The 20,810-nt window shown below is 40.3% G+C and overlaps 1 protein-coding gene across 10 annotated transcripts in view; it reads right to left on the reverse strand.

Moving 5' to 3' along the window:
* Positions 1 to 20,810, reverse strand: part of MEIS2 (Meis homeobox 2) — a 171,874-nt gene that overhangs the window by 150,188 nt on the left and 876 nt on the right. For all 10 annotated transcript variants that reach the window (XM_077784071.1, XM_077784070.1, XM_021539301.3 and 7 more), the window contains 6 exons: positions 20,243 to 20,475; positions 18,462 to 18,603; positions 17,901 to 17,951; positions 17,072 to 17,122; positions 16,020 to 16,169; positions 5,749 to 5,863 (listed from right to left, as the gene is read on the reverse strand). In XM_077784071.1, the coding sequence (XP_077640197.1) occupies positions 5,749 to 5,863; positions 16,020 to 16,169; positions 17,072 to 17,122; positions 17,901 to 17,951; positions 18,462 to 18,603; positions 20,243 to 20,475 (742 nt within the window). The remainder of the gene's footprint in view (positions 1 to 5,748; positions 5,864 to 16,019; positions 16,170 to 17,071; positions 17,123 to 17,900; positions 17,952 to 18,461; positions 18,604 to 20,242; positions 20,476 to 20,810) is intronic.

Genomic DNA, 20,810 nt, shown 5'->3' on the forward strand with positions numbered 1-20,810 from the left:
TAAAAGTTGAAAGCAACTAGCAAAAGATTATTCCAGATGGCATCTGTCATATTGTATTTAGGGTTATTTTAAAGAGATTACTGCCACTATGAAAACATTCCATTGACAGAGTTTTACTAGGTTGCTTTTGAAACCCCAGCAAAACATACTACAAATATGGAAGTAAATGCTTATGTAGATTTTTATCTACATCTAAATATACAAACCTACATGGATTAAAAGGTAAGAGTAGGTGAGTAACTTGAATATAAGTATAGTCTTTTAAACACCACACACACACAATCTCTAAGCTGTAATTTAATAAAAGGTGAGGAATCTGCAGTTGCTACCAGCATAATCATTAGATAACTGTACAGTGAAGTGAAAATTCACTATGAAATTTTAATGCTACTTATTGAACAGTGGGTAGGGACACACATCTCTTTTGCAGTTATTGTTTAATTCCTGGAGTCAGCAAACATTTATTTTTTTATGCAATAGAAATAAAAGAAAGGATGTGAGAATATCAAAATTTGACTATATTTAGCTAAGCTGGTTCTGGCATGATCATGGTTAATGTGCATGTGGTGTGCAGTGTGAGCTCAGCAGTTACTGGGCCAACTGTCTCAGTATTTCTGGGAATTCTGCCTATTCACAGTGCAGGGATTGTTCAATTGCTGCAAAATGTACAAAATGAATTTTACAAAAATGAATTGTAAGGAAGGCCCCATTACAACGATTTTACAGCAAAGATGTCAACATCAATTTTTCTTTCATGCATAGCTAATGATTAAAACAACATATTCTATTTGCCTAAGAATTTATTTCTTATTGGCACATCAAAATATTGAAATCAAAGTTATCTTTACCCTTATTACTCACTGCTGCTGAACCCACACCATTGTTTAAACCATGAAAAAATAAAGCAAACTTGGCAAGAAATACTTAAAACAAAGGCCCATCAATATTCTCCAATTTGTCAACATCTCAATTACAGCAATGGAAAAAATGTAAATTTCATGTGCTTTGAACACTAAGGGGTCTATTCTTCTGTCAGTGCACATGCGTAACTCCCATCACCATTAATGGGAATTACTCATACATATCAACACAAGGATGGGCCCCTCAAACTTGAAAGAAAAAGATGAATTAATAAGGGCTACTCGCTTCCTGTATCTTCCTCAGTTGAAAAAAGTCATTGTTCTTTAAGAGTTTTTCATACTTCATACAGTTCACCTTTATGAGAGCTGTGCCTTCTGAAATAATGCATCTCCAGTGAAGCATTATTTATTAGCAAGTTTGATTTTTCAGTCTGGATGTTTGAGCCTGCCTTTCAGGAATTTCCTTTCTTACAGAAGGCAGCTCTTCTTCAGTAAAACCATACTCTAGCGCTTTATAGGTAAAAACACAAAGGAATAAAAATATGTTCTGAATCTTTATGATGAATATGCATACTAGCTTCAGCAGGCTTACCATACTTACAGAACTAGGGAAAAGAAGTTGTAGCATTAGCTTTTGGATTAGCTTCCAAAGACTTTGCATGAATATATTATTTTTTAATTGTTGCTAACATCAACATATCCCTCTCCTTTTTCTAACTACTGGAGTTTGGTTCTAAGCTTTGTGTAGTGCTAGTAGAGTTTCTAATAATAAAATAGACCTTTGGACTTTATCACCTAGTCTTGTAAACAAATTTGATTTACATACTATCTTTATTACAGGATGGTATATACTGAAGAAAAAAATAATACTACTTAATTTTTCCAACAAGCATCAGTCCAGAGAGTAAAGGATGCTTAATTTCAGTCAATATCTTAGTTGACTTTGTCCTGAACCAGATTATGGAGTCTTTGCCAAAGAAAGCTATCATGTACAGACATCAAGCTGGCACAGAAGTACTTATAAACTACTTTGAGATTTGCCCTAGAGAGTAGCCTCAGATATTATTTATAGAGGGGCAGATCATTCAGCACAAGTAGTTATGTTAAAAAAAATTCAAGCTCAAAAAGCCACAAAACTCACATGTGTAAAGTAAAGTAGATGTGATACTCTTTTCTATTTTTACTGCTCTATAACCTATCAGAATTTTCTAATTCCTGGCTTCTAACTTATGATCAGGTTTGTCACCCCAGGTTTAACCCTAAAAAGACGCTGAACTTCCTGAAAGGTCCAGAAGGAACACAGTCTCCATCTAACTTGGATGGATCAGGCCCTTTGAGTGAGTGAACTAGAATATGACAGATCAGGCATACAATCCTGGTGCCATAAAATATGAAACTGAAATTATTCCCTGGTGCTTGCCTGTAGACCGCATGTTTTTAAACCTTAAAAAGATTTATTTCCCATTTTTCATGCATAATCTGCCATATTCATTATTTGCAATATCCCATAAAGAAATTAAATAGGAATTAAAGTCTGGGAGCATCATATCCATCACAGTGGTACAAACTTATGCCAAATTCTAGAAGTCATTTAGTCTTTTATGTAAAGGCAGTGGCTGTTTTCACTTTGTTTAGCAGAGAATAAAGAAAACACAATACCCCAGAAGACTTTCAGATGTGTTTTTTCCTCTCCAAAGAAAAGGGTGGATGATAAAGCTACACACACCTTTTAATCTTCCACTTAGACTTTTTACACATATATTCCTTGGCAAAAACCCCAGGGTCTTCTCTTTCCCCTCCCCTTCTCTCACCCCCTTTCCTGCCATCTCCCTTGCTATAACTCAGCTAACCCAACAGAACCAGTCAGTTTTAAATTTCAGTTGGGACCCCGGTGACCTGTTAATGAATCTACAGAGAGGAGAAAAACTCACAGTGTTGAGTTATGCCTGGTGTTGCTAGCTGACTTGGAGTCAGAAATGCTTGAAGCGTTAACGTAATTGCAAGAATGTGAAAAATGAAGCGTTGGGCTCCTGAGCAAAGCGAAAGGTCAAAGCAAGCCCTACACAAAACAAGTCTCTGGAAGATGGCCTCATTAGACCATTAAATCAGCTTCTCCTTTTTCTCCTTTGTAAGATGTTTAGAGTGTTTTATTTTTTATTATTGGACACATTTAACTCTTTCCAGGGCAGGGGGAAAGTAGATTGGACCTACTACATAATTACTAATCTTTAAAATTGTATTATACACCATTGATTTGCATTTGTGGATCTGAACTGGGATAAAGTCAATAACTGCTTGGTGGATTACAGATCACTACTACTTTGGTTTGCCAGATGATCAATATGTTGTGTTGCTTAGTTTTCTGTTAAACAAGTGAGGTGACATGTTAAGAACAACATAGACACTCATCACTAATAAAATTAGGATAATCTTTCAACATTTACTGCCTGAAGGCCCTTTACTTAACTCTTCAAATGCCAGCATGTTTCTAATAATACCAAACACAGACTAGATTAACATTCTTGATGCCAAAGGGAGCCATGAACTGTAGTGGAGAGACTGTCCTCCATAAAGAGACAAAATGTCTACACCTTTTTATTTGGTTCAAACTGTAAAGAATTATGGATGGGTTCTTACAGGCAATAAATGTGTCTACCTCACACAGAGAAAGTCTGAAAAAAAAGTCATCACTCACCCAAATTATTTCCATCTTCTCCCTCCCCAAAATATAATAAAAATAAAATAAAATAAAATAATAAGAATTTTTTAAAAATATCATAGGATGCACATCATACACTAAAGGCAAAAGCAGAGACCCCTGGAAAAAGTGCTCTCAAAAGCCAGAAGAGACTGACTCTAGGATGAATCAATCTCTGCTGCCACCAGGCATTAGTGGAGAAGACTGTAAGTTACTAATGTAACCCAAGACTCTCTAATGAGCTCCCATTTCCAAGAAGTCCTTTGGGGCAAGTGGAATAAATACTTGAAGCAGCATTTGTGGAAGTTCTCAGCAAAACTGCAGGGAAACCAAGTTGATCCAAGTAAATAACTGCACTGGAATAGCTCAAGAGGGCATTTATCCTTCCTGGCATTGTCTGGGACCAGCTCACTGTCTCAGGAATTATAAAGTAAAGGAAGAAGAAGAAAACCTAATGAAAATTCAAGAGAGACCTCACTCTCTTTATTCTTTCCCAGGGCTGAGAGGGTAAGAGCAATCCAGAGCCATCTTCAATGGGAATTCTGCTGGTCCTGTAGAATAATCTTTCATCTGCTAGCACCTGAATGGAATCAGTTTTAAGCAAGCAAATAATCTGCAACACCAAGAACTTTAGCTACAATATACCACGTAAACATTTGATCAACAGTATCCTGGCCTATGGCCAGCCAATAGACATAACACCATTATGCTGTTTAGCAGTCAAGCTCTCCCTATCAGCTGTTAAAGCTGTAATGGTTCATGCTGGATCTTGTACATTTACAATTTAATCCCATAGCAAAAAATCCTTGTGACTCATTTTGGAGTTGGATCACACCCTGTGCCATGGCCGCTTTCTATCAGCAATAGGATTATCAATGTATAAACAATTCTTACAAATAGAAGACAAAACCAAACCACTCTACCAGAAACAAACTTTGCAAATTCCTAGAACCACAATGGGTTCTAGGAAGCACCAGATCATTAGGCAGGTGAGGGAAACTAGCTCTGTGCCAAGCAATGGGCCGTGTGAGAGATATGAAATCATATATCTCTTCTGCTGTCTAGGCATGGCAAATATCATGGAGGGAGGCAGTCTGCAGCATGAGAATAGTCAACACAACTCTAGCCTTGAATGCTTCTCCTTTTGCCAGTTTTGGGTGGGCACATGGGCAAAAAGACAGGTAAAATACTGCAGATGTAGGAGAAACATCTCATGATGAGACCCTATCATAAAACCTTAAAGAGGTAATGTCTCTCTCACTGGCAGAAGCTTACCATGTCTGCAAAGAAAAACAAGAATGGAGTCTACCTTAAACTCTGGACTAAAAAAAAAAATCAAAAAAGGAGAAAAAAGAAAAAATCAACTCTTGAGTCAAGATCCAAGAATGACAGCAGGCCATCTTTATCCAACGTTTAGCACTGAGGGCTTGACTCTTACATCTTCTGGAGTCAGTTATTCTTCTAATGAGCATGTGTAAAACACTATCATAACAGAATGACAGCCTTTGACACTCACTCAGCATGGATGCAGATGACCACACATAAGGTGCAATGCAGTAGGAAATAAACCAAAAAACCTTAAAATAATAATCAAACCTCCTGAACCTTGAGAAACTTTCACTGTATATAGATAAAAAAGAGGTTTTGCAGTTCAAGTGTATCTCTATTTACCTTTCAGAATTCAGATTTTCAGAAGTAAAAACAAATCTGTACAAGCAAACATTTCAATAAACATTTTTCTGCCTAATTCAGGGTTTGCTTCTGCTTTATATAATTTAGCAGCTTCATAACTTCACATAGAAGTCTCTCATATAAAACTACAGGTTAAACTCTCTTTCTTTAACCCAACTCAAACAACTGCACCGCAGCTGGAGAATATGTCTGTCATTATATTTACTTACACCACACAAAAATAAACTGTAGATAACCAAATTTGTAAAGGAATTGGCAGAACTAATCAATTGTTATTACAAAGCTTGTTTGAAGATTAGATATTTCGCTTTGAAAGAATAATAAAATGCAGCTAAGTGGGTTAGGAAAAGGAAATACCGTCTCCCTAACTTACAGCTGATTATACTGCAAGTCTGCCACTCCATGTTTACTCTAAGGCAGATGTACTGATATAATGAAAAAAGCTGGAGTTATTTTAGTCATGCCTACTTTGTGGAGGGAAAAAGTTTGACCTTTTACCTTGCTCGCTGCTGTTGTCTCCACTCTGGGAAGCGTGGCCCCCGCTGGAGGGCCCTGGTGTGCCTGCCGAGTGCGTTGAGGTTGCATCATCGTGGTCTCTCCAAGATGAAGGATTCTGGTGTCAGAGTGCCAAGGAATTTTTTCCACGGTTCCCATTCCAATAGCAAATGAAGAACAGAAAGCAAACCAGGAGAAGATGGGAGGAAGGGGAGGAAAGTATACACATTAGCATTTGTGAAATGTGCCAAACACCTATACTGTTTGCACAGGGTAATAATTCTTCAGCAAAGACAAGCAGAGGAGATACAAAGATTTACTTGTTAAAACACAGGACAGATTTTTTTTTTATTTTTTAAACTTTCCACAGAGTTTTCTGGATTTAATTGTTTGAATAGTACCGGGAAACAATATTTCAGGACAGACAAACCGTAAATTTACTTTCTTAAAGAGCTCTACACGGTAGTGGTGGGGGGAGGGGAGGCAGTGGAGGGAAGAGTACCTGCCTACATAGTTTATGACACTAGGTGTTCTTATTAGGATCAGGATAGTTGGTATGCAAACTATCTCCCCACACTTTGTTTTTCCAGGCTGACTACAGCAGTGAGGGGAGGAGGGAAACTTTTTCAAGAAGTACAGGAGAAAATGCATGGGAGCCGAGTGTGTCTTCACTCCCTAACCTCTCTGTCACCCATTTAGATGCTGGAAAAACTTCCAATGAAGTCAAAGTTGTTAGGGGAAAAAAGCAGGTTTTCTCTGAAAGACATTATATTCCAAGAAAGATGCTTCCTCACCCCCAGCTACCACCTTGATATGACACATTTCAAGAGACTTTTCTTCATTTATCACTCTAACAGTTCACTTACAAGAATTGTCACGAACAACCACTAGATGATTATATAAAATAACATGTATAGTGATTTTCATGTAATTCCTTCTGCATTACTATGTATAAAACACTACAAAAGGGAATGCAGAAGACAGACTTACAAGTTTTCAAAACTTGGCTAAGTAAGAGCTGAACTACTGTACTTAAGTCACATAACTCATGTATACTTTCTAATTTATTGGGCATTGGCTTTCCCGGAGAGAGGAGCTGCTATTTAAAAGGATAAGTGAGGAAAACTTAATGTTACAGTTTAGTGCTACTTTGTTGAGTGTATTCTCCTCCCGTCCTCCTCCCCTTTCCTGATCATTCCCAATACCCTGCTGTTGCTTAAAGGAAAACAGGAATTCTACTGTACAGGAAGAGCTTTATCAGCACCACATGAAGGCAGGCAAGAGATGGAATTTCCTCTGGCAGAAAAGGAGAGCAAGAACACATGAAACAGATCAGAGCAGGGGTTGGACCTGCATTACTTGTCACCTGCATGGGACAAGTTAAATCGAGCACATTATAATAATCCAACAACAAAACAAACAACGAATCTCCCCTCAAAAAAAAATTGCTTCTTAGGTTGCTTAGATTTGATTGTGGTTTAAATCTACACTGTGAAATAACATTAGACTATTAAAGCATAAGGAGAAGCTGAAAGCAGCAAGTGACAAGTTGGATAACTTCTTTGAGCAGGACTGATTCTGACCTCATCTACATCAATGTGTAGTAGAAGTAAGTTCAACATAATCAACTGATTTACCCATTGTAAAATACAGTGTAAGTGCAATTGGGACCAAGTCCCAAAATCTATATTGAAACATCTCAAAGTAATCTTCTAGCACTGATTAGTACCACATGCTGTATCGCAACACAGGATAGAACTGCCAAGTAACGGCTTGCTACAATACCCAGCAACATAAATCTGATGGGCCTGACCTGGATCACAGCAGAGACAAAGGAAAGAGCCCATGACTTCAAAAGGTTCCCAGTAAAGTCTCAGGTGACCAAAGGGTAAGCAGGTCCAAATCCCCTTCATCTTGCAAGGGCAGACACACACATACACCTACGCATGTGGTTCCATGACAGGAAGACATGAGTAAAGTCAGAAGACAGGTCAGGATCTGAAATTTGCCTAACCTGTCAGCACAACATGCAGCACAAGAACACTTACAGCACAAAATCACCAGCCCTTCCAAAACCTAGAATACTGATCTACTTTTCCTCATAAAGAACTACAACAGGAAAAAGCTGCAACCAAACAGTAGTATTTTATATTCATTGAGGTTATTATGTTAATCTTCTCTAATTAATACTGTTATTCCCCACAGTTTCATCGGAAAAGAAAAGAAAAAAACAAACAGCAAAACAAAACATGAAAAACAAATAAATCCCCCAGATTTTACCATCATTTTTCAGAGTCAGATGGAGAGAAACACAAAAAGAAAGATGAGAAATCTTGAAAGTTGAAGCGACCCGGTTGTTATTAAAAAGAACAAAAAACTTGAAAATAAGGTTAGCAAAAAGTTCCCATGGAAATAAAAGGCAAAAACTGTGCAAGTTCTTTACAGCCTGGATTAAAACACAGTTGTGCCTATGAGCTTCTCTTTTTATCTCTGACTTAGGAAGCCACTCAAATAGCTTCAAGCTGAAGGCAAACAGCAGACAGAAGCTCTTCAGTCCTCTGCAGCCTCTTAGCGTCAGCTGTTTGCCGGATGGTAATCAGATAAAGAGCTAGAAGAAATACATGAAAAAGAAAAGAAACAATAGCATAGCATGAGTTTAGCCCTCCAACAGCATTGTGCTGGAACCTTCTTTTAGACATCATAGTAATTGCAACATGTTCACCTAGGCTAAACTTTTCATGGAACACAGTGAGTTATGCTAATTTTGTGTACTGCAGGCTCTCTTGTGCTGGCTGCTGTTGGAGCACCTTAGCACATGTATGAAAGTTACAATAATTAACTGGTAACTGCCCAGCTGTGTTTTAAGGCGAATGTCATCCAAAACCTATCATACAATATTTCAAAATCTAGACCAGCCTTTCTGTTTCAAAGCTGTAAAAATTTGGAAAGGGTCACTGAATGAGACTTCCCACAGCTGAAAACACTTGCTGTCTCTACCAGGCTGAGTTGTTCTTGACCTCAGTTTGTAGATTTGGTTTGAGAAAGACATACTGTGTTGATTGAGAATTCAATGTATTTCTTGTGACACAGTATTTTTGAGGAAGATATTTGGCAGAGTTTTGTTGGAGGACAGAAAATATAAGATAAGGTATTTACTAAATACAACAGTCAAATGTTGAAGGAATTTGAAAGGGAGAGAAATAGCTAGACTTTAATATTATAAAAAATGACAAATAATTTTAGGGGTGTAGTTTACAGGCTCATAAAAATGCAGCATTCTTTTCGTTTGGACTGAGATCATTGTACAAGTCAGTGAATTGAGCTTTTTCTCCCCTAGACCATTTCCAACCTCACATCCCTCAAAAAAAATTCTTGGCCAAATGACTAATCATAACTATTTATTTTATATTTCTTTTTATGCACACCTTCACTAAAAAAAAAAAAAAAAAAAAAAAAAAAAGAGACCAAGTGGCACCTTGAAAGTGTGCTTCATGGGAAAACTTCATTGGTATAGTTGAAGTACCTCAAGAGATCCTAGTCTAAAGCCCACTAATATTAGTTACAATTTTTCTGTTTGTTTCAATGAAATTTGTATTGAGTTATCACACTGAAAAGAAGGAAATGTAGAAACCAAACATACCAAACATATAGCTTTAGATAGATTACACAAACTGCTAGCATGACTTCTCATTTCTTCTTGCAAATTTAGTAATATACTTTGCAGAAACATATTGAAGAGTGTGGAGGATATCTGCCAAAACAGAATTGTCTATTTTGTGTACATGCGCACACTATAAAAATTTCACACATGTATGACCTAAACTAATGCCAGATACCATAGAAAGTGAAAAGCACACATGTATCTATTCCCAGTAGTTCTAATAATTGGGAGTCAAATATGGTACTCCTCTTGCTCTTACTTAATTGTGTTAAAGAGCAGTGCTACTAGGAGAAAAGCAGTGAATACTGAGTAGAGCACAATAGAAGGAGATAGAAAATAGATACAAGAAGCTATGTCTCCAGGGGCAGTATTTTCTATTTGCTGGGCTACAGACTCACAGCTGATAATGCAAGTTGTAATTAATATAAAAGCAGGAGACAATATGGGGAAAGCTTGTACTAGCAGGGCCACAGGAGATCACTCCACTGCTATCCGCTGTTTCTCATTTACACACACAGCCTTCCCTAGAAAACACAATTTTACCAATGTTTTTTCCCTTGAAAGTAAAAAAAAAAAACATTTAGCACCACCATTGAATTTTGCTAAATCTAGAAAAGAGCAACAGAAAGGACAAAAGGCATACAAAGCCAATCTGACACATTTCTCTTTTGTTGATGCTGAAAATCTGCTGGAAACCATAAGAGTTTTTAACTACTACTGGATTTCTTGAACAGAGATGTTGTAACAGAGAAATTTGATATAAGATTCTGATAAATCGCAATTCTTACTTTGTATGTCCAAAATATCTGCTGGGCAAAGCCTGGCTAGCTTTCTGTGAGTGTAGATAGTCCTGCTAGGGCTGATTCTGATATCATACTGCTTTTTATGGTGATATTAAAGACTCAATTAACCATAAGGAATCTGCTTCTTATTTATATCTGAGAAGTAAAATCAATCAGGCCAGCTGACACCCATGTGAGTGAGTTAAGCAGGATTTGACTCACATATTTTAACTGAAATTTCAAGTATACAACTCTGACAGGATCAGGCCCCAACATAATTTTATCAGATGAAATTGAAAAAATCATTAATCTTAAAAGAACAAACAAAACACAACTTGTTTTTATAAAAGAAGCTACAATAGCTATAATGCTTATTTTTTTCTAAATGTCATTGGACTCAAAGGTCTGGCAAATTAATTTTACCAGTTTTTCAGGTTTTTGTTTTTCAGTTATACAGTTTCAGTTATTTTTCAGTTTTACAAAACTGAACTGAACTATTTGATACAGATGGCATTATTCCCCACAAACACAATCCAAATCTTGCTCACCTTGTTCTTACAAATAACACATGTAAACACAGGGGAATGACTTATATGACTGATACCCTAAAGATCTGTATCTAGGTACAGCCATATATGAAAATATTATAGATTACACAGGACAGGGAAATTTATTGCATGCATGCACGTGGGTTTCTGTGTGTGCATCCATGTCTGTGTTTGGCGTGTGTAGAGTCCAGGATGGTATCTTAGAGATCATGTCCAGTGCATTTAATAATAAACTTACTATTTAAAAGAACTTTTAATATGACAAAAAGACATGAAAAATTCTAATTTGACATAAGATGTATGTTTTCTAAAAAAGACTACTCCTGGTATCGCTCAGGTTTATTTTTGAAAAGATGCATACTTAAGATGATTACTTTTTTGTACTAGAGCTACACAACTGAACCAAAAATAAGGCACAGCAATCTATCAGATATTTTGTATATATGTACAAGTTTTAATTCTTGTCCCTTGATTTTGCATTTGAAGAAAGCATCAGGAGCAATTTTTGAGTCTCCTAGAACATGGCAGTGTTCTGAAAAGCCGTGTGTTTTGTATTTTCTAATTAAGATTGAAATCAGACATGTAATCCAGTTGTCACCAAGGAACTGAGACTTGAAAAATCAGAGAGGTGTTGGTTTTTTTTAATTGTCCTTCTATGTCATTCTGTGTGGCTACACTTCATCTAGACTGATAGACAACTCAAACCGAAAGGAATCACAGTTATCAAATAGATACTGAAAAGCATTATTGGTTCACTTTGAGAGAACAGAGTTTAAAATTAAAACACTCAAATTTGAGACTTCAGCTGGTGACAGAAGTGTACCTTGGCCCATCAAAAAGCAGGAATGCACAACACTATCTACAGTCTTGGAAAGTCACTGATGGTTTTTGCCCCTTCACAAGGCAAAAGAAAGAAAGGGCCTACAGTAATGTTCAAAGTCTTAAGGCACATTCTAAGTTTGCCTTATTATTGTTGCAGTTAGCTACCTAGTTTTCCTTCTGACACACTACAGACAGAAAGGGAACCTTTGGGGTCTAATCTGGTGTTTCTTAAAGCTCCCACTGAAGTCCACAAAAGTGTGGCATACCTGCAGACTATACCATCAGACCCTCAATTACTTCATTACTCAGTGAAATCTTACCTAAAGATTTAATTACTAAATTATAATAATAATTATAATTATATTACTGGAACAGGTATATACTACCCTATTTTTACTTTTTCTAATCTGCAAAATGTCAGGAATTTGCACAGACCATTCTTTGAGGAGAAATACTAAAGAAATGTTAAGTTGTCTGGATATCCAAAAGTACAAAATAAAGCATCTCCTCATGTGAGTGCTGAAAGTTTTAATATTCAGACTAATCTTTCTGTTCTACAGCTAAGATGTTGGATTTCTAATCTCTCAGTAATCTTTTTTCATAAAAGACATGTGCATATATTTCTATTTTAATGATATATTAGGAATTATCATCTGTATATTATTACCTCTGAGCTACAAAAACATATGAACAAATATCAAAAAAACTGTTCCCACAAAAGCCAGTGGAAGGACAGTTATAAATTTCTATGGGAGAATTACTAGGCTTCAAAACAGGTTTGTATTCAAGGAAGAATTCTATGTCACCAGGTGAGGCCAGCTACAACAGAAGTGTAATTAAAATACAAAATGTTACATTATGTTCAAAGAAAGTTTTAAAATCTCCAAATTTTATAATTTGTCATGTTTTTCAAATTTAAATAGCTTGAAATATGAAAAAAAATGATCATCAGACATGTTAGGCTGAACACAGAATTCAGGATAGGGCCTGGTATGTTTAGTTGAACAATAATAAATTGTCTGTGCTGGGAAACCAAACTTAAACTGCAGCTGCAAAGGCTTTTTTCCCCCTCTTTTCTTATCTTTCTTTCCCCGTACTAATCTGGTTCAGCCAGGGTTATAGCTGTAATTACCTTCTTTCCATCTACAGCTAATACCTCAGAGCAATAAAAAAAAACGAGGGTGTTAAAAATTCAAACACTAATTATGGGCTGTTATATTTACTAAACACAGCAGAGTAATAACAAAAGTTTCAGCTTTCTGTGGCCAACACTACACTATTTGATCTACCAAGTCCCTGGACCCTTTACACTAACTATATTACATAACAGCTAATAGCGCACTAAAATAAAATTCAATAAACACATTTATTACCAAACAAGTACAGCACAACAACTTTCAGCTGTCTCCTTTTTTTCAGCACAGGTGTATCTCTGAAGAGTTCATTCCTTTGTTGTTTTTGGGTTTGGTTCCCAATTAAGTTATATAAATTGCAGAGCAGTAGATTTTGAAAGGGGGAGCATGCAATATTTGAGTACCCCATTTAAAGTGTTATGGTAAATATTGGCTAATCCTACAATTCTTTCTGTTACTTTCCTCCATGCCTGTTTCAAGGTCTAGAAAAACAATAAAGCTGAGAGCTGCCTTAGTTCCTAATTCAGGTCTGCCACTACTACCACCCCTGACATTCACATTAAACGCACACAGGGTAGCTTTACACCACTAATAACAATACAGGGGTATGGATTTTTGGGGTGTCAAACAGCTGTCACAAACTGTCACCTCCACAAGAGAAACCCTGGCACACAACAAATTAACCTACACTTCTTTTGAGCTATCATTATTCATAGCCAATCAGTTGAAATGCTCCTAGTATTTCATGTGCAAATAAAACCATGAGGGGAAGACCCGCAGATCAGAATAGTGGGCCAATACATAAAACAGAGGAAACAACATGCTGTCTCTGTCCTTCTGAAGTGGCTCATCATCACCCCTACACCAACTTTCACCAAATGAGATCTAGCCTAAGGCTATGTATTAAATATGCATATCAAGGCAAATGAAAAAAAAATAAACCTAGAGAGCCAAATTGGACAAATTTACATGCTTGAACTGCTACATTTTCAGGTAGATGCTCAGAAATTATAGTTCATTTTTTAATAGACTTATGTGTTTATATCAGCTATTTTTTAATAGTTTTTTTTTTCTTTTCTGTGAATAAAGATGCATTTCTTTCTGCTGAAACATTGTACAGTGCAAATATAAAACATGGTAGTTTGACTAAGCTATAAAAAGGTGTTAAAGTTTTGTCAGGAAAACAAGTTAATATACAAAAAAAAAAAAAATCCAATAAGGAGACACATTTCCCAAAACGCATGAATAAAATGTAACTATGTGATACAACTCTTCATTTCCCAGTTGGTGTTCTGGTTGCACAAATTATTGCTTCCTTTCAAAACAAATAGCAGGGGGCTAAAGTAAAAATGTTATAGCTCAAATCTCCAGGAAGTAAAAGGCTTTAAATTATAATACCCAATGAAGTGGTAAACCCTAACGGGTGCAAGACAAATGAGTTGTCATATTTGAGTTTATTTGAGTTTGTTTTAGGGGCCACAAAAGCAAGAGGAGATTCTTCTTAGGGAAGATAATAGTTACCAAATTATCAAAATGCTAACCCACTCCACTCCTGTCCTATCATTGTGTATGAATTTAAATATTATAATGGAGCACTGCAAATTGGCTTTAGCATTTGCCATCTGCCAGAACCCTAAACAGGCTAGTTTATCTAATCTCTTCAATATAAACATAAGCATGCTCCATTTCTACACTTCCACTTGAAACACACTCTTGTAAAGAAACTGTATTGGAGAAGCATGTATTTTTTTTTTTTTCCTGTTTCTCTAAATTTTACACAGTGAGTCACTATCTTTCAGGTTGCCACTCATTTCAATTTCTTTTATAGTACTCTCCCAGAATACTTATGCCCACGAATTTAAGGTTGTAAAATGCCATGAAACAAATATTTTTGAAATTGTGTCATGCCTCATGGAGTTTATTACCTACATGTGAGTTAGCTGATAAGGAGAGAAACTTTAAGGAAGATCTGCATACTTTTTTTTCCTCTCAAAATAATAGATTTAAAATGTAAACATAGCACAAACCTTGTCATGCAATGTTTACTGAATACAAATGAGAAAATGAAAGCTAAGGCTTGGGTCCAAAAATATTTCCCGTAACTAAGCCACGCCAGAAGGGGGACATTCAGAAGAATTTATTATTATTTTATCTCCCAATTCAGCTTTAGTCCAGGTCTAATGTAATTACCAAATACACACAAAAACAACATGTTTTCAAAGGAAACAAAAGCTCCTAGAAAGCTCATTCTCCCTGGGCTTCCAGCTACTCCTCTTAACACACTGGGAAATAAAGGCAGGCGCCTGTGCAGAAAGCATGGTTAACTTCACACCGGGTGTTAAATTAATATTTCAACTGCTAAAATATTAGACACTATCATTTAGATTATTAGTTCAATTGAATCTAAAACTGTATAAACCCCTTTGCCCCCCAGGGATGCATTCCTATAAAGAAAGTGGAATTCACACCCACCCTTTTTAACCAGAGCTATTCCTTCCCTTTTCTGCTGCACCAGCTGCAATATTTCCCTCCACATCCCAAAGCCTCTCTGCATCTACATCCTTTGAAGGATCAGAGGAGCCACTCCAAAACCCGGAAAAACAAAGGCACTCTCCTTTTCATGCACACCAATGTTCAGTTCTACACACATTACACTAATTCACCAATTCCTAAAGTGTTAAAATCAACCGCTAACCTACGGTTACTCAATCATCATTCTCTCCAACTTTCTGTAATACATTGTTAATAATTGCTTCATCAAGGTTACTGTCTTTTATTATGAAGATGCTTCAGGCGTTTGGCAATAAGTCCATATTCTGACAATAAGTTGCTATAAAGCAAAAGCATTGGAAACTCTAATGTGCTAACCCCTTTTTTTAATGTAGTGTAGTATTGCCAATAATTCTCATCACTTGTCATCCCCACAAGAGGGGAGGGGGGAGCAAATCAGCAAACTTTCTTCCTAACTTTCTTGTCTGTGTTTCCTTACATTGATGCATTGATTACAAAGTTGGCAAAGAACAGGAGAAAGCACTGATCCCCACATCAAATCAACAGTTTGCTAGCTCTACAAGCCGCCCAGACTAGGAAACTTTACAAACCATTGCAAACTCGTTGCTTTACAGATGAAAACTGAAGGAGCCTTTTGCATTTCTACAACTTTGTGAAGTGAAAGGGAAGAAAGTTTGAAGATGGGATTCAAGCTTGCAGGAGGTTAAGGTAGTGGTAATACTAATAGACAACAGCAACAAAGCAAGGAAATCCAGAATAGGTCCTCTATATAGGTTAAACACTTTAAAAGTATCATCAAGAAAACAGAAGGACTTACATGATCGGCTAAATTTGTGGAAGATCCTGAGAGTTCTTCATGGTCTGATTTGGAGCTGCCGTCCCTCTCATCAATAACGAGGTCTATTGGCATTTTTCCTTTCAAACAACTAATGTACCGATGGCAGAAATTATCACACAATTCATGAACCTGAAAAGAATAACAAGAATAACAGAATCAATAATGGCTAAATATCGTATTTCAGCGCTTTTTTTTTTTTGTTAATAACAAGTTCAACCCTCTGATCTACTTCACAAGTAACTCTAATTAAGGGGGACAATAGTTGAAGGCAAGGAAACAATAGAGAAATTGTTGCAGCACATATTATTCTCTAGAGACTTGCTGCAGCAACAAGTCAGAGAGAGAGATAGTGGGCTCGGACTTGAGTGCTGAAGAGGATCGGATTTGGTGATAACATTGGAACACTGGGAGCTGGACCCAGGTGGTATCTCTGGAGCATACACAACCCAGACAGGTACAGCTAGTCACTCGGGAGGGGATCAGTTAAAACCGGGGCTAAAAAAGGTCTAAATGGCCGGGAGCAGTAAAATGACGCTACTTGCTGAGGTTGTGGGAAGAGCCATTCTTGTCCCAGGGCACAGCCCCTGCCCACGCCTCGTAGGGGCCCCTGCCTCTTCCAAACATTTAGTCCTTCCTTGGGGTTAATGTGCCTGCCAGATCCGGAGAGGAAAACGAGTGGTTTCATTTATTTTTGTTAAACATAATTTCTGATTGGGAAAAAGAGCTTCTACTGAGGAAAGGGGTAAGAAGGATGAAAGGTGTTTAATATTTAATATTAGTAAATATTGGCATTACACACACACAAAAAGGGAAAAAACGGCCTGGGCATGTCTGTCGGTTGTCACATGCTCTGGTGGCACAGGTTACAGTGTCACAATGCATTACCCCTATCGTCTCTGGCCATGTTTACAAGTCAGACCAAACAGTCAGGAAGAAGGGAGCCCGGGGACGGGGCGGGGGGCGGGGGGCAGAGGGCGAGGGGAGAGGGGGCAGGGAATGGCATGACCCCCGCCCACCTCCGTGGCTCTTACCTTTTCTAATTCCAAAAGATGAAACCTTAGTACTTGTATTGCTTGGATCATCTGCAAGAAAGTTTTGAGCAAGAGGTTACGTGGGAGACAGGAGCACGGTGACTGGGCAGAGCCGCGAGCCCGAGTGGGAAAGGGGGAGAAGGGGATTGTCAGGGCGCGCGGTCATTATACAGGATTTTAGTTCATTGGTCATGCTTTAACAATTTTTATCAACTTTAACCTAAACACTTGATTTTTGTCATATTTATTCCAGGAGCCGTGATTAGCGCTTTATTACCGCGATCTTCGAGAAAACCTCTTCCTCTCCTCGTTTCCCTCTCAGCACCCCGGCCCTTATCCCTGAGGGTTCGCAGAGAAGTCAAACACACGCTCCCACCCCCACCCCCGCCCGCAGGAGAAAGGGGGCTGAATGTGTGTTTGAATAGTTTGGCATCTTCTTTACAAGCGGATTTAGGCACTTTGAATATTGAAATCGTTCACATTAGCAAAAGAATTACATTAGAAATCTCCAGCTCTCTCTTCTTAAGCAGTTACTTCCTTCACTTTTAGCTTCCCGTGGCTTTCAAACGCGGCTTTGCAATGCTTTGGGGCTTGAGACTTTGCTCTGACTGGCTCTAAGAATAAAGCTCTTTGAAGCCTCTTGACGGCAACTTGCCGACCGGCCGGCGCCCCGCTCCCATGCCGGCGCAGCCCGGTGCCCGGCCCGGCAGCCGCTGCCCCGCCGCACCGCTCGGCCCGGTCCGGGGCAGAGGAGGGCGCCTGCCGGCAGCGGGCGGAGGGGTCGGGAAGGGCGAGAGGGGAGTGCGGTGAAAAAGGGAGCAGGCCTTACCAAATTGTCCAACTCTGGATTTGAAGAAAAAAGTGGTTTTTCGGCGCGGACCTACAAGAAGAAGGAAAAGCGGCGTGAACTACAGCTGCTGTCTTTACCCCCGTAACCCGATCGCCCGAAAGGGGAAAATCCCTTCGACAAAACCGGCCGGTACCAAAATCCGGCTGAACGCCTTGGGTCACCGAGCTGCGGAAAGGAGCCCGCTCCGCTCCTGCTGGTCCGGCACTGAGCCGGCCGCCGGTCCCACGGGAGCCTTCTCCTTTGGGTCCCCTGCCTGCTTCCCCTCCCGCTCCCTATGCCTCCAGAACTCGGCCACAGCTACCTTTCCCTATCACTAATGCAGGAGGGCAAGGCCCGCGAGTCCCAGCGTGGAGGGGCTGCCGGCAGGGGGGTGGAGGTCAGGGCCAGCCGGGCCACCAGGGCGCACCCCCGCCCCGCCGGAGAGGGGGCGCCGGGGGAAAGGCAGGCTGCCCCTGCCAGCGCCCGGCCGTGCGGGTCGAGGCGCTGAGGAGGCGGCGGGAGCGCTGGCGAGGGTCGGGGGCGGGGGGAGAGGTGCCGGACCTGTTTAGCGAAGACGGCGATGTCTTCGTTGAAGGAGTCGGAGGAGCAGACGTCCCCGCCGGCCACGCCGGGCTCCCGGGGTGTGCAGGTCGCCAGCTCGCACTTCTCAAAGACCAGAGCTAAGAGGGGGAACAACGGGTGCCTACCGGGCGGTGGCACACAAAGAGAAGGGAGGGGGTGGGGGAGAGGGGGAAAGAAGAGCTATAATCAACAAGTATATATTTTTTTTTTTTTTTTTTTTTTTTAATGCACGGACACACGGACACAGCCACACTCTGTAGTTTCGCACTAATGCCCGGGGCAGAGCAGTGGAGAATCAGACTTTGAAATAAAAATACTGGTTTTGGTGGTGAGCTGGATGTTGTTGTTTTGGTTGTTTGGGTTTTTTTTTTAATTTTGAAATTTCAATGCCCGAACCACATTCCCCGTGCAGTCCTCCCCGACGAGGACAAAAGTAACCTCTCTAAACGCAAAAGGCACCGAACGTGCTCAGCAGCAGCTCAACTGAGAATGTTGCACTTTTGCCACAGCTTAAAATACCGCAAAACCTGGAAGATCCCATCCCTACCCTCCAGCTATGACCTAAAACGAGAGTACAGCTAGGCAAACTGCAAACTACTTAATACGTAATTTTATTTTTCAAGGGGCCTGCTAACAAAAATGTGGTGAAGTTTCCTGGCTTAGGAAGCACACCCAAGTAAAATACCATCTGTCCAGATAAGTGAGCTGGGAGGGGGTGGAGGAAGGGAGCACTTCGCGAAATATTTTCCCATAGTTGGTGTAGTCAGAAAAAAAATTATCTGCGTGCGAAGTAGTAAGCATGCTTTTGTTTCTTTTCCCCTTTGGTGTCTGATCAAGGCCCCACACTTCGTTATAGATGTTACTAGCTCTCCTTATAGGATCAGTTAGTATTTTTTCCAAAAGGCATTGAAGGGAATCGGTGTCATTCCCTCCAAGCAAAGCCCTGGTGTAGGCTTGAGCTTTGCTGGGCATGGATTTCTTTTTCCTCATGTTCTTTCTTTCTTAAACAGAAAATTCAGCTCATTGCCCCAATGTATTTATGTCTTCTCTCTCTGGGAAGAGCTGTTTGCAAGAAGTGAATCCCTTTTATTCTTACTACCTTCCGCGATGTGAATAGCTCTTTATTTACGAAGTTGGAAGAGTGGTATTATGGCACAGAGGAGAACACCAGAACAACACTTCTCCAACTAAAATCCAGAGCAATGAGAGTCTCTAACTCCTACGTGAGGCCTTGCCAAGAAACAACAACAACAAAAAAAACCCCACGGGTAAGAAAAGAACACCCCCCCCCCAAAAAAAAAAAAAAAAACCAAAAAAAAACCCACAAAAAAACCCACAAGATCGAAAAAAACTCGAATAAATAAAAGAAGAAAAATGGAAGGACAAGGCAACACTACCTCTCTCCGACCCAGCCTCTCTTCCCAAGAGGTCTGTTTTCCAGCACTCATTTCCCGTGGGTGCTGGCACCTCAGCCGAGTCAGGCTGGGATCGCCCTCGTCCCGAGATCGCCGGCCACGGCAGTGCCACCGCGCGGGTCTCCCTCCTGAGCGGGCTGCTGGGGGCTGCCCTGCCGCCGTTCTTCCCTGCGGACTCTCCGGGCTCCCTCTCCCCACTCCGCTCCGGGGCCCGGCTGGCCGCTGCCGCCGCGGCCCCGCGGGAGCTGCCGCTGCCCGCCCCGCTCCTGCCCCTGCCCCGGCCGCTCCGCAGGCACCGGCGCTGCGGAGCCGGGCCCTGGCGCCGGGCGGCCCGGCGACACCTACCCGTAGATCGCATCCTTGTCCCGCTTCAGAGCGTCGTTGACAGCGGAGCCCATGCTGGCCGGCATGACATTGGGGTGCGGGGCGTGGGCGCCGTAGTGCTGTCCGGCGTGGAGCGGCGGCCCATGGTTGAGGTGGTGCACCGGGGGGATCGGCCGGGGGGCGTGGGGGTCCCCGTACATGGACGCCGGCACCCCTACTCCGTCCATCCCGCCGTAGTGGGGCAGCTCATCGTACTGTCAAAAAGCGGGCCGGAAGAGAAGAACGCAAAAGCAAGAGGAGAAGAGAGGGGGGAATAAAAAAACAAACAAACAACAACAGAAGTCAGAAGAGAGTAAAGCACCCGGACAGACACAGAGTAAAACAAAACAAGAACAACCACAATAGAGAGATAAATGCTCAAAATGAAGTCAACTGGGACCGGGAGCAGGGGCTGGAGGGGCTGAAGGAGGAGTGGGGGTGCGAGAAGAGGTAAAAGGGGAAAGTGTGTTTGCCTGTCTGCGTGTGTGGGGGAAGATGGTCCTCTTCGGCACAGGCAGAAGAAACCCTAACAAGGAAACAGGGATGAAAA

This window comes from Lonchura striata, chromosome 6 (genome assembly GCF_046129695.1).
Source record: "Lonchura striata isolate bLonStr1 chromosome 6, bLonStr1.mat, whole genome shotgun sequence".
Taxonomy (NCBI): domain Eukaryota; kingdom Metazoa; phylum Chordata; class Aves; order Passeriformes; family Estrildidae; genus Lonchura; species Lonchura striata.